The 12,442-nt window shown below is 32.1% G+C and overlaps 1 protein-coding gene and 1 long non-coding RNA gene across 2 annotated transcripts; both read right to left on the bottom strand.

The window, feature by feature from the left end:
* Positions 1–6,543: 6,543 nt before the first annotated feature.
* LOC133783721 (casein kinase 1-like protein HD16) lies at positions 6,544–8,193 on the bottom strand. Its single transcript, XM_062223366.1, has 6 exons — positions 7,850–8,193; positions 7,695–7,750; positions 7,454–7,525; positions 7,273–7,367; positions 7,089–7,155; positions 6,544–6,611 (listed from the first exon to the last, which is right to left on the bottom strand). Exons 2-6 carry the CDS (start codon positions 7,745–7,747, stop codon positions 6,554–6,556), a joined length of 345 nt encoding a protein of 114 aa, XP_062079350.1. The 5' UTR covers positions 7,748–7,750; positions 7,850–8,193; the 3' UTR covers positions 6,544–6,553.
* A 1,107-nt stretch (positions 8,194–9,300) lies between these two features.
* LOC133783719 (uncharacterized) lies at positions 9,301–12,055 on the bottom strand. Its single transcript, XR_009870932.1, has 2 exons — positions 11,969–12,055; positions 9,301–9,485 (listed from the first exon to the last, which is right to left on the bottom strand). It is a non-coding gene; the product is annotated as an uncharacterized LOC133783719 (long non-coding RNA).
* Between the last annotated feature and the right edge of the window lie 387 nt (positions 12,056–12,442).

Genomic DNA, 12,442 nt, shown 5'->3' with positions numbered 1-12,442 from the left:
GACCAGGTGGGTTACTACCACTCCTGTTTGGCCCTCGAGAATGGGGTCTATCAGTGTTCTTACGACCAGCTTCTGTGGTCCTTGCTCCTAGGGTGGCTGCTCCTCGTGTTGCAGCTTGGGCATTGGCCTGAGTCAGCTGCGTAGCTGCCTCCAGAGCGAGTGTAGCCTCGCGATGTCGCCTATTGGCCTCCCCCTGCTGTCGCCGGATCTCCTCACTCCTAACTTCCATCTCCCATCTTTGCTGCTCAAATGCAGCCTTTTGCCTAGCCATTTCTTCAGGGAACGCCTCTTGTCTGGCGTTGAATTGAGCCATTTCCTCCTGGAAAGCCCCCATAGCTTCCTGGAGTTGTTCAACCTCTGGAGTCACATCCTCGAGAATGACTCTAGGCTCTGTCTCATGGTCTTGTGGGCCAGGACCTTCTGATCTGGCAGGCTCTTTAGTGGAACATGTCTTCTTGGAGGCCGCATTGGTGTTATTAGGCGCCATCAAGTTACAGGGATCGTCTGTTTCCTCTTCAGGCTCTCAATGAAAGCACCAAAATGTTGACTGCGTTTTTGGCCAACGACGTGTAGACGTCAAAAAGACAAAATCCTTTAAGAGAAATAAACGACACAGACGATTTTTATAGTAGTTCAGCCCCAATATGTTGGTAATAGCCTAATCCACTTAGAGTTATGATTATGGATCTACACTCAAGATCAGATGAACCTGAGTCAACTGAGTTTCTTCAGTGTAGATTACAAGAATACAAGAGTTCTCTCAAGATGCAAGTACTCTCTTTCTCTAGAAAACTAGAATCTGAATCCAAAAGTCCTTTTAATGATGCCATAAGCCTTGTATTTATAGGCTTAGGATCGTACAGATGATGTCCCTCATAATCGAGATATTTTTTTATTCTCACTATATTTAATTTACAATAATATTCAAAATATAACGATACACTATATTCATGGGATAATTTGAGAGATTCCCGCGCAAGCCAAGACCGATTCTTGTTGATGCCGTTTCTGGGATTTTTTACGTAGCCCTAATCTGTCTAGTCGATCCATATCACATTCAGGCTGGTCGGCCAAACCTTCACTGGGCGGACACGCACCTGACTGGGCAGACATGCACTTGAACAGACATGCACTTGGCTGGTCGGACAAGGTCATGACTGGTTGGACATGGTAATGACTGGTCGGCCAAGGTCATGCCTTGTCGGCCAAGGTCATGCCTGGGCAGATAAACATGTGACTGGTCGGCCAAGGTCATGCCTGGGCAGACAAACATATGACTGGTCGGACAAGGTCATGCCTGGGCAGACAAACATGTGACTGGTCGGACAAGGTCATGCCTGGGCAGATAAACATGTGACTGGTCAGACAAGGTCATGCCTGGTCGGTCATGACACTTGATTGGCCAGTCAAAATTCTTCACTGGTCTACCGGGTCAATCCTAAGCCATATCACCCAACCATTCCTTGCCATTTGTCACTTCTATTGCCAAGTCATCGTTTTCAAATTTTGGGGATAACACTTTCTTTTATTTTATTACTTTTCATCTTTATATTCTTCTTCTCTATTTACTTGTATTTCTTGTTTAGAGTTGTAATCTTTTCATTTCTTTTGTTACAAACACTTTTGCTTTATTTGTATCCTTTTGTTTAGAGTTGTATTTCTCCCTTCTCTTCTTCTAATTCTTCTCTTGTTTATTTGTATTTTTCTGTTTATTTGTATTATTTTTTCTAGAGTTGTAACTATTTTTACCATTTCCATTGATAGAACATATATTTTCCTAACAATAACATATAATTATATAATTCAAATATTGTATCCTACTTTGAAGTAATTAGGTCTTTTATTCGTCATATATGTAATAAAATATTATTCGGACCCATTTACTTTATCGAAAACTGTTTTTCATTTTTTATTATGAGGAGTGGTACTATCAATTTCTTATTATTTGAATTTTTTCAAACTATTCGGAATTTATCTAAAATTTGTAGGAATGACACCGTAATTACAATGATATATTTTTTATGGCGAAAATTGACTAATAAGATAAAATAAAAGATTAACCGTAGCTCTCATCTTCTTATTATTAGATAATCACTACAAAAAAATAGTGTTTTAGCTACCAAAAAATTGGTAGCAAACTATGTCTTTTTGGTAGCTAATACCCTTTTTGCTACCAAAATTTTATGGTAGCTGGTTCGTAGCTAAAACCCCGTCGCTAAAGGTTTCTTGCTACCAAAAAAAATTGTAGCTAATTATTCTTATTTGCTACTAATTTTTTAGTAGCTAAACATATTAAATCTAGTAGCTAAAACACCACTTTACGGGACTACTAGATGTTTTTTGATACTATAATTTGGTAGCCAATTGTAGTGCACCAAACTTTTTTTTTTTAGATTATTAAAATTTTTGTGATTTATTTTATTTAAATGTTAAGTGTGATGAATTGTTTTATTTAAGTGTAGTTATTTTTATTTGGATAATTATTTGTTTTATTTGATTGTTTATTATTTTATTTAATTGTTAGAATTGTTTGGTTAATTAATTTAATAAGTGAATAATTGTGTAACATGTTATTTTACTATTAGTGTTACATTTTAATTAAGTGTGACAATTGAGGTGATTATGTGAGCTATGGTGGAATGCACTAAGGTGCATGATAGATAGTAATGCACCCTAGTGATTTAGTGTGTGCTAGTGCATGGTAGCATGGTGCACATGTGTAGATTTTCTACACATTTTATGTTTCCTTATTTTAGATTTTATTTGAGTTAATTTATTTAAAAAAAAAAAAAAAAAAAAAAAAAGAAAGGGAAGAAGAGGGCTTGGGCGTGTGACCTAGTGGGAAAGGAATGATTTCCTTACAGTGATAAAAATCAAAAATTGAAGATAATAATTATTTTGGGGATAGGCATGATCATTTTTATTCCTTTATATCTTTTTAAATAAAGAGAAATTAAGAGAAAATAAATGGGAAATGGAAACTTACCTTATTGTGTTAGGGGAGACTTTATGGGAGGATTTTGATAAAGGGGATATGAAAGGAGAGAAGAGCCATTGCTCTTGGGTGGCTGCCGTGACCTAGAGAGAGAGAGAGAGAGAGAGTGGCGTGTAGAGAGAGAGAGAGAGAGGAAGAAAGAAAGAAAGGAAGAAGGAAGAAGAAGGTGAAGAGGAACCCCTCTTAGAGTATGTCCTCTTGTTATTTTCATTTGTATAATCTCTTTTTATTGATATATGTCATTGACTTGTTTTATTTTCTTGTGTGTGTTTGGGTTCTTTCATCTCCTCATGGTGGTTTTCCAATAAAAACCCTAGGCTTGAACAAGGGTGTGGAGTTTGGGTATTGATCTTTTGTGTTCTTGATTTTACAATCAAGAGAGGTAATGGTTTTTTCTTAGCCCTTATATTGTTTTTGGTGGGTTGTCTATGAGGTTTTGTTAATGATGCTAATGGTTGATTTTGGTAGGATTGGTGTATAGGATTTATATATTGTGAGAGTATGATTTGTGTTAAAAAGGATTGTGATGTTGATTTTGCTATGCATAAAAGTTGTGATAATCTATGAGTGCATGTATGGTGATTTCGGCCTAGGCTTACCCAAGGGTGTTCTTGATATTTTGTGTGATGTTGTGTGATTACAATATATTAGATCCATGTTTTAGGACCTATGTTATATGGGTAAGAGGATAATTGGCAATCTTGATATTTTGATCCATGAAATTTTGATAGATGCATGTTATATTTTGAATGATTAAACTATAAGATGCATGAAAATAATGATAGAAACATGTTAGGTTAATATAAGGCATATGTGAATATGGTGCTTATAAATTACTATATGTTATTGTTATTGATAGTGTTTTGTTGGTTTTCATGGAATTGCAACAAATGGTTTTTAAAAGGATTCATGTGAATATGTTAGTAATATTAGAATCATGCATATTATAAGAGTATAATGAGATTTTAAACATGTATGATTTTATGTAATTTTGAGACAAAAGTTGAGTTTTATGAGGAATTAAGCTTGCTGTTTTTTTTTTGTAAATAATTGGGTAAAAGTTGATAAGAAGATGAGTTGCATGCATAAATAATGTTCTTGATGAATATGTTAATTTTTATGAAATTAAAAAGAGGATTTTAAGTCTCATGTTATGATATTTTACTCAAATAATTACCTACAGAATTTTTATTGAATTTTGAGAAAATATGAGTTTATAAAATTGAATATGGTGATTTTAATGATAAAAATAGTTGCTGGAATTTTTGTAATAAAATATTGAAGTAAGTTTCACTAAAATGAATTTGGTGAGTTTTTGGAATAAATTATTTTTCCTAAGTTATGGTAATATTGAAAAATGATATTTTTAATGGTATGAATGCATATTTTGATAAGTAATGATTTTTCATTTATTTTGACTGAGAAAAATATTTGGACTCTATTTATTTGTGATTTTTGAATAAAATAAATGGTGGCTGAAAGTTTGTTTTAAAAAGGTTAAAAATTGTTATTAAATTGTCACATATGGATTTTTGCTACTTAAAAACTAAGTCTTAAATAAATTAAATCAAAATTTATTTTTCCACACTTAAAAATATATTTTTCACATCATTATGTAACACAATGATAAAATTTACTTTTCTAAAGAAACATATTAAAAATAGGCATTTTAATTAAATCCAAGCTTTTTGGTTAATTCTTTGTAATTTGAGATTAATGAATGAAATTTGTCACATATTTTATTTTTGAGCTAAAATAAAATACCTTTATAAAATAAATAATGTTTTGAGAAATTTAATCAACTTAGAAATTTTAAGAAAAATAAAGCATGCAATATGTCTATTGATTTTAAAACAATAAAAGTAAGAAATGTAGAATTATCGTTTTTGAAAACGTCTTTATTACGCAATGTTCCCACGTATGCATGTTACATGCAAATCAACTTTTATGTCCAAAATCATGATTATTATTAAACTATGTGATTTTTATAAAACAATCATGTTAGTAAAATGGGTAGAACGAGCATTATTCTTTTTGGCGATAATTGCATGTTTAGTGTAACTGTTATCATGAGTGCATGGCCCATGCCGCATGAGTTGTATGGAAGGGCAAAATAGTAATTTTATGAACCTAAGAAACGTTATTTTGATTATGATATAGGCTCGTTGAAAGATTGTGAAATTCTTAGCTTGGACCTGAGGTAAGGAAGTTAGATAGATTCTATGATTTTATGCTATGAATGGTAAGACTGTTGTGTGAATAAATTGTTATGAATTATGAATGTCATAACGTGATGATATGTTGAATGTGATATGTGTATGGATGTTAGATACATCAAACCAGTTACGATGTCAGATACATCAAACAGATTATGATGTTAGATACATCAAACAGATTACGATGTCAGTTACATCGAACGAGTTACTAACGACATTGAGACGTAACTCCTAGGGCGGACGCGCCGAGGTTATTCAAGGACCAGTGATCTCCTGTTTACCTCATAGGGTGACATGGACAACTAGCGTTCCATGCTCATCATGTATGCTGTATGTTTGTGATATGATGATATGTCACATTTATGTTATGATATGATGAAATGTTACATTTATGTTATGATATGATGATATGTCATATTTATGTTATGATATGATGAAATGTTACGATTATGTTATGATATACCATGATGTTTTAGATGAACGTTAGTGTTTGGTTGTTTGTTGTTTTTCTTACTTGCTTATTTGTTTGTACTTCCTTATTGGGCTTTTAGCTCACCCCCCTTACTTTCCTTCCAGGTAGCAAATAGGATTTCTCTATGGCACGCGTGGTGACGTGAGGAGTTCTTTCATCATGGGGTGTATGGCGTGGGGCAATCCTATGGACGATAAAACGATCAACGTAGAACGCTATTTAAATTATGTTTTGTTTTTAAGAGACTTTCCTAAATTATCAGCGGGACTCTGTTATTTAAATTATTTGGTTTTTTTTGAACTTTGCATAAAAACCTATGTTTTATTTTAAACTTATGGCGCCAACTTGCATGATTTTAAATAAGTCCCCCTGAGACTTTAATAATGGATGGTATTCTTTTATAAATTATGTTATGCGAATGTTTTGTAAATATTAGTCTAGGGCGTTCTTTACACCAATTGCATTTAAATTGGTAGCTAAAGAATTTGTGTCATTAAAATTTATTTTATTTTCAATCCACCAAAATCATTTTACTACCATAATTTGGTAGCAAACAATCACAAAATTAGTAGCAAATTATTAGTTTTGTACTTGAAAATTCAATACTTTTGCTACTAAAATTTGGTAGCAAAATTAATAATAAATTAAATAATTTTTTAATATATAATTTTATTAGTTTTTTAATTTAATTATTTTATCAATTCTATTTTTTATTATAATATTTACAAAAAATACATTAATAAAATATCAAAATTAATTTTTATAAAATAGATAAACAAAATACAAACTAAAAAGAAAAATATTTAGTACAAAATCAATATAAAACATAATACAAAAATCTATACACATCAAAAATTGTATAGTTCATATTTACATATATAAAGAAGTTGGCAGCAATTCCACTTCATGCTCCCTCTTGAAGTCATTCCTGAAAATACATCACAAGCATTCAAAATTCTAAAATATTAATTTTGTGGACAATTGCAAAGAATTGCCATCCAATTTCCCACAAAAGAACTGAATTTTGACACAGAAAAAAAACTCAAAACCTCTCTTAAAGCAGTTCTGAGTAAGTGGCTCTTGGTTTTTCACTTGAAAATAAACATTGATTATGCATATATATATATAGACACATTAAACTAAAAATATACAGTAAATTAGATGCCAAGGTATAAGCTAGCGACTCAAGATCATCCCGACGGCTCCCTGTTCTGCTTAAATGAGCATGTACACTCGCATAGCGTACAGTTCCCCTATCAAAAGTCAGAAATTATATCAGGCTTCCAAAAAAAATCATGTTAAGTGAAACAGACAAGTGGTTTAGCTTTCTTTCTTTCTTTCTTTCTGAGAACCATCTTACAGCCTAACCATTGACCATGCATAGCCTTACTAAAGGAAGTAGTACTTGAAAACATCCGGCTTTTGGTCATATTCAACATGACGACCAGATGATGAATCTCTCCATTTTGATGCTGAAGAAGAAAAGTAAGATTAGTTTGGTTCAATAATTATGATAGGTACAAAAGTAGATTGTCATGGTTTTTCTGTTGTCCTATTGATCCTATACATGTTCACCAGCAAACACTTACCCAAACCAAGATCAATAAGATACAACTTCTTCTCATTAGGTGTTCCGGGCAGACCAAGCAAAAAGTTTTCAGGTTTAACATCTCCATGCACAAAACTGGAGTCCAATTAGGAAACACAAAAATAATTAGAGTAGGATAAAGTAAAAGAAAAGATAAGATATAAGAATGATTAACAATGTACCCTTTGAAATGAACCTGTTCTAGAATTGATATAGCCTCCACTGCTATACAAGCAACTGTATCTTCAGACAACCTTTAAAAAGAGTAGACATTTAGAAATAATCAATGTAAATACCAAAAGGTAATTATTCAAATATCTTTTTAGTTGGGAAATATGTGTGTATATTAAGAATAGATAATAAAATCTGAAACATTGGAAAGAGTAACTTGGGAGGAGGAAGAAAGAACACACAATTTCTTACATTTGGTTATTAGTGTTCCAAAGATCCCATAAACTTGGGCCAAGCATGTCCATGACCTATTTTCAGAATCAGGAAATCGTTAGTTATGAATATTTACTGGCAAAAGCAATTTCAAAACAACTAAAAGAATCACTACAGATAGAATGGAAACTGACTAAGATATAGTAGTCTCCTTGCTTGCCTCTATAATGGACAGAGGGAATTCCATAACAATAAGGTCATGATCGGCAAGACCCTTTATGACTTAAACTTCAAACACAGAATATCACACCAGCATAAATCAGAAAACAAACACTTGATGATCACAAATTCGGGCTGAAGTTAAGACCTTTTGTACCTATTGAGCAAAACCATGAAACACACTTAAATTGCTAGATGATTTCAATATTATTCAGATATGGCAAACAGACGCTTATGATGACCATTCTACATGAAATGCAGATTTAGTTGTCACCCACAGTTTACATAGTTCAGTCACTTGAATCAAAGGAAAAAAACCCCACTAGATTCCTTGCAAAAGTATACTACATTCTACGATCATCGTAAAAGGAGGAGGACACAAGCAGCATAATGTCTCAGAGGAAGCATCAAACTTTGAACATTAATTAAGGTAATCTACTGTCATCCATGCTTAATTATCTATACTTAAACAGGTTTACGCATTAATGGGAATACACCAGAATTGAACAGAATCTCTACTAATCCTTGAATTAGAATTTAAAATAAAGCCTAATTGGCTAAAAATTATTATCCCAATAGTATAAAAACAGAACACATATAGCCTATTTTCTATCCAACTACTTAAGTTCATATGAAGAAAAATTGGACCTAAATGACACCCCATAACTTAAAAAAATTCCAACATAATGCACTCAATACAGTCACTTTATTCTTGTCCGATCAAGTTTCAACAAAGTACACAAACCAGAACAGAACACCCAAAATTAGCTTTCTTAAAAGCCAAGCTACAAAATACTCACTCACTTGTTCCATTACATAGAAAGAAGAAGTAGAAAACAGATGAAGAAATTTCAAATTAAAGTTTTAAGAAACTAATAGAATTGCCATCCAATTTCCCACAAAAGAACTGAATTTTGACACACAAAGAGAAAAAAAAAACTCAAAATCTCTCTTAAAGCAGTTCTTCTCAGTAAGTGGCTCTTGGTTTTTCACTTGAAAACAAACATTGATTATAATACCAATAATGAAAAAGACGTACAAACAGAATCCTATAAAGTTGAATTCAGGAAAGCAAAAAAAGATTATCCTCTCTTGATTAGCAAGAAAAAACTATTAAGCTATACAAACCAGGGTGGTACAATAAGTCTGACAACTGAAATTTTACCCAGTGCATGGAGGAGCTATACTTCTGCCATCACAACCTTTCCCACTTTCCCCATGCTTGTAAATTCTTCTGCAGACACAAACAATGAAAAGCATGTAAAATTTTGGTACAAGAGAAATAAACTACATATATGCATTCCTCTATATTGATATTTTTTTGGAATAAATATTCTCAAGATAATATTAATAGTAATATGACGAGCAATAAGAACTGAAATTAGAGATCGACGTACAGTACCCAAAAAAAATAACAAATACAAAATTATTATGAAAAAAGGGTATATTTCTTATAAGACGTGAACTACCACAATCATAAGACGACTTCAAACATCAAATGTGCTCCACAGAAAGTCAATCCAATAGATCAGTTGATAATCACAAGACAACTTCAAATGTCAAGCCTTGTACTGAGAACAAAATGAGCTCACAAACAGTTGATGTCTTGCTCTGCATACATCAAAAGTTGTGGGAAAATAAACGAAAGATATCAATCAAGAACCAGATATCTGACCTTATACTGAGAGCATCAAACCAATCCAACCGTACGAGTTCACAACTGTATGTTAATTCATGAAACCAACATTCTTACAAAAAGAATTTACAATATTGCTTCAAATCCAAAAGAGTAGCTTATTCAGATGAAAATTCAAAGATTCGGGAAATCAACTCAAAAGCTATAATACATAATACCCCATCGTGGCAATATCTAAATCCAGATCTCATAGATAATTCAAAAATTGGCCTCATCTGCATTAATCATATAGATAACCACAAACTATCCATAGTCAAAATAAACTATCAGATACCAACACAACACATGAAAGATACCATACAGAACCTCTGAACTTCTACTACATGAATGTAGATACTAATCCGAAGTCTCAGCTCAGTGTGCCAACCAACAATCGACAATGTTAGTGCTGGAAAAACTTTAAACCTTACAGACAACAATCAATTGGTGACTGTAAGCCACAACTAGTAAAACTTTAAACCTTACAGAAATAAGCAGCCTCTGCTTCTTGAATCTTGAATAATTCTTTATACACATTCAATAGCAATTATTTGACAATACAAGTGAACGAAAAACCAAAATCCTTGTGGACTTTTCAAACTCATCTTTGACATAAAAATTATGTTTCTTGCTTTGAATGTCTAAAACTCTAACCAAGTTTAGGATTTTGTTTGTACACCAGAGAACCAAAAAAAGAGCACAAAAAGACTAAGTAAGAAGCATAAAGAAAAAGAATACTCTGTTCTTCTTCTCAAGCTTCAAGATTGATTTTTGAGTGAGAGATAGAGAAAAAAATGATAGAGCTTTAAATCAAATGGGAATTTGAGTTTAATGGCCTGGAGTTGGAGGGGAACTTTTGCATCTTCTGTGGAGCTTTAGAGATAAAAAAATCAAACCCACCTACTAAAAACTATAAAGCAAATAATATATTCTTTTTGAGAGAGAAACCATAGGGAGAGTGACTCTCTCCACAAACAAAGAAAGAGAGCTCAGTAAGAAGATGATCAAGAGAGAGAGAGAGAGTGGACTAAAGCCTAAAGAGAGAGAGAGAGTGCGGACCCAAAGAGAGAGAGTGCATGATTTTTGTTTATGTTCCGATCAAGTTTGGCTTTGGTGGGTTAGAGTGATTACAACCAAATTAAAATATATGACTCAGCAAAACTGATTCCTATGTATGGGTCAATAATACAAATATCTTTAACATAATTTAAAAAACTAACCTATTATATATATGCATATTCAGTTTTTTAATAATTAAAAAATATTTTACTTAATTATAACCACATATTTAGGAAACAACAACCATTCAGTATAAAATTTAAATTTAGTTTTAATTTTTGTAAAGTAGGAAATATAATAAAAATTTATTATAAAAAAACAATTTAATAATTTCAAATTTTTATTTCATTAAATATACATATCTCACGTATAATCAGCACAAATATAGGAAATGAAAGTATTAATTAAAAAAATTACAAATAACTAGTTTGAAATTTAAATTTTAGTTTTTCAAGGAGGATACTATCTAAGAAAATTATTATATATAGTAAGTATCTCTTTTTTTTTCACTAGTTCATCGACATTTTGTTGAGGTATGTATGGTATATACTGATTAAATATCATGGCTATATTGGTTTGATTGTTTAATTAAAAAAATTTCTTTAGGTGCTTCAACTGGGTGTAAGGAGAAGGTACTGACAAACAGGTTTTTATTCTCTCTACCATATTTCACTAAAACAATATGCATTGAAATTAACTTGGAAATAAAAACATTGATCATAGATATATACATCTCTTTTTTCTTATGAATGTTATTATACTTTCTTGAAGATTCATTAGGTGTTTTCTGACATTTTGCTCAAACAAATCAAACACTCTTTGATGGAAATCTATAATCAAAGAAAAAAAAATATACAAAGAACAAGTAACTAGTTCTTAAATCTGTCCGTGCAGAGCTTATATGTTTATAAATATATATAATAAAATGTCAATTATTACTGCAATATAGAGACACTTCTATGGCTTTCATAATTCTCTATGATTAGAACAGATCAGAAAAAAAAAATTAGAACCAAATCCAAGCCTACCCAAGAACAGAACAAGAAAAAAAAAAAACCAAATTCATACCCAAGTATTGACTTAGTTCTCTATGATTAGAACAGATTAGAAAAAAAAAATTAGAACCAAATCCAAGCCTACCCAAGAACAGAACAAGAAAAAAAATACCAAATTCATACCCAAGTATTGACTTAGTTCTCTATGATTAGAACAGGTAACCTCAGATAGATGATAACGGACCCAAAGCAGTTCTCTATGAATCATGTTCATTAGTTTCAGTGTATACTTCAGAAATAGATGATATATACCAGCAAGTAAGCAAACTATACCATTTACCAAGTCAAATGTCTAAAGATTTTACCGTGGGAATTGTTACAATAACAAATTCTATTGAATCAATGTCCCGAAAAAGCTCCCGCACTTTGATCATTCTCTCCCTTAATCGCTCCAGTTTTTCAGTCTGCATCATAGATAACCTCAGATAGTCGATAAACTCATGTAAAAGAAAACATAACGGCAGCTAGAACGCTTACCGCATCCTGCTTGGGCTGTTCTTGGCCGAAAACAGATTTGATGGCTGAGGTGGCTGTAGCAATCTTTTGTTTAAGCTGTAATAGACCATATGAAAATAAAGGATTAATGTTAGTGAAATTTCAAGATGTTCTTTTGCATTGGTAAAACAAAAGAACCTTTCTAAAAGGTCCAGAGCAAAAGACAATGAGAAAAGGGGGAAATATATAATATTATGAAGAAAAATAAACAAGAGAGGCAGAGAGAAGTGGACATTCAAACCTTCAATAGGTTGCCTATTGATCGAGTGAGAGGGAGATAGGAA

This window comes from Humulus lupulus, chromosome 6 (assembly GCF_963169125.1).
Source record: "Humulus lupulus chromosome 6, drHumLupu1.1, whole genome shotgun sequence".
NCBI classification, from domain to species: domain Eukaryota; kingdom Viridiplantae; phylum Streptophyta; class Magnoliopsida; order Rosales; family Cannabaceae; genus Humulus; species Humulus lupulus.
Note: the sequence above shows the minus strand (reverse complement) of the source record. Positions and strands in the feature narration are given on the sequence as shown.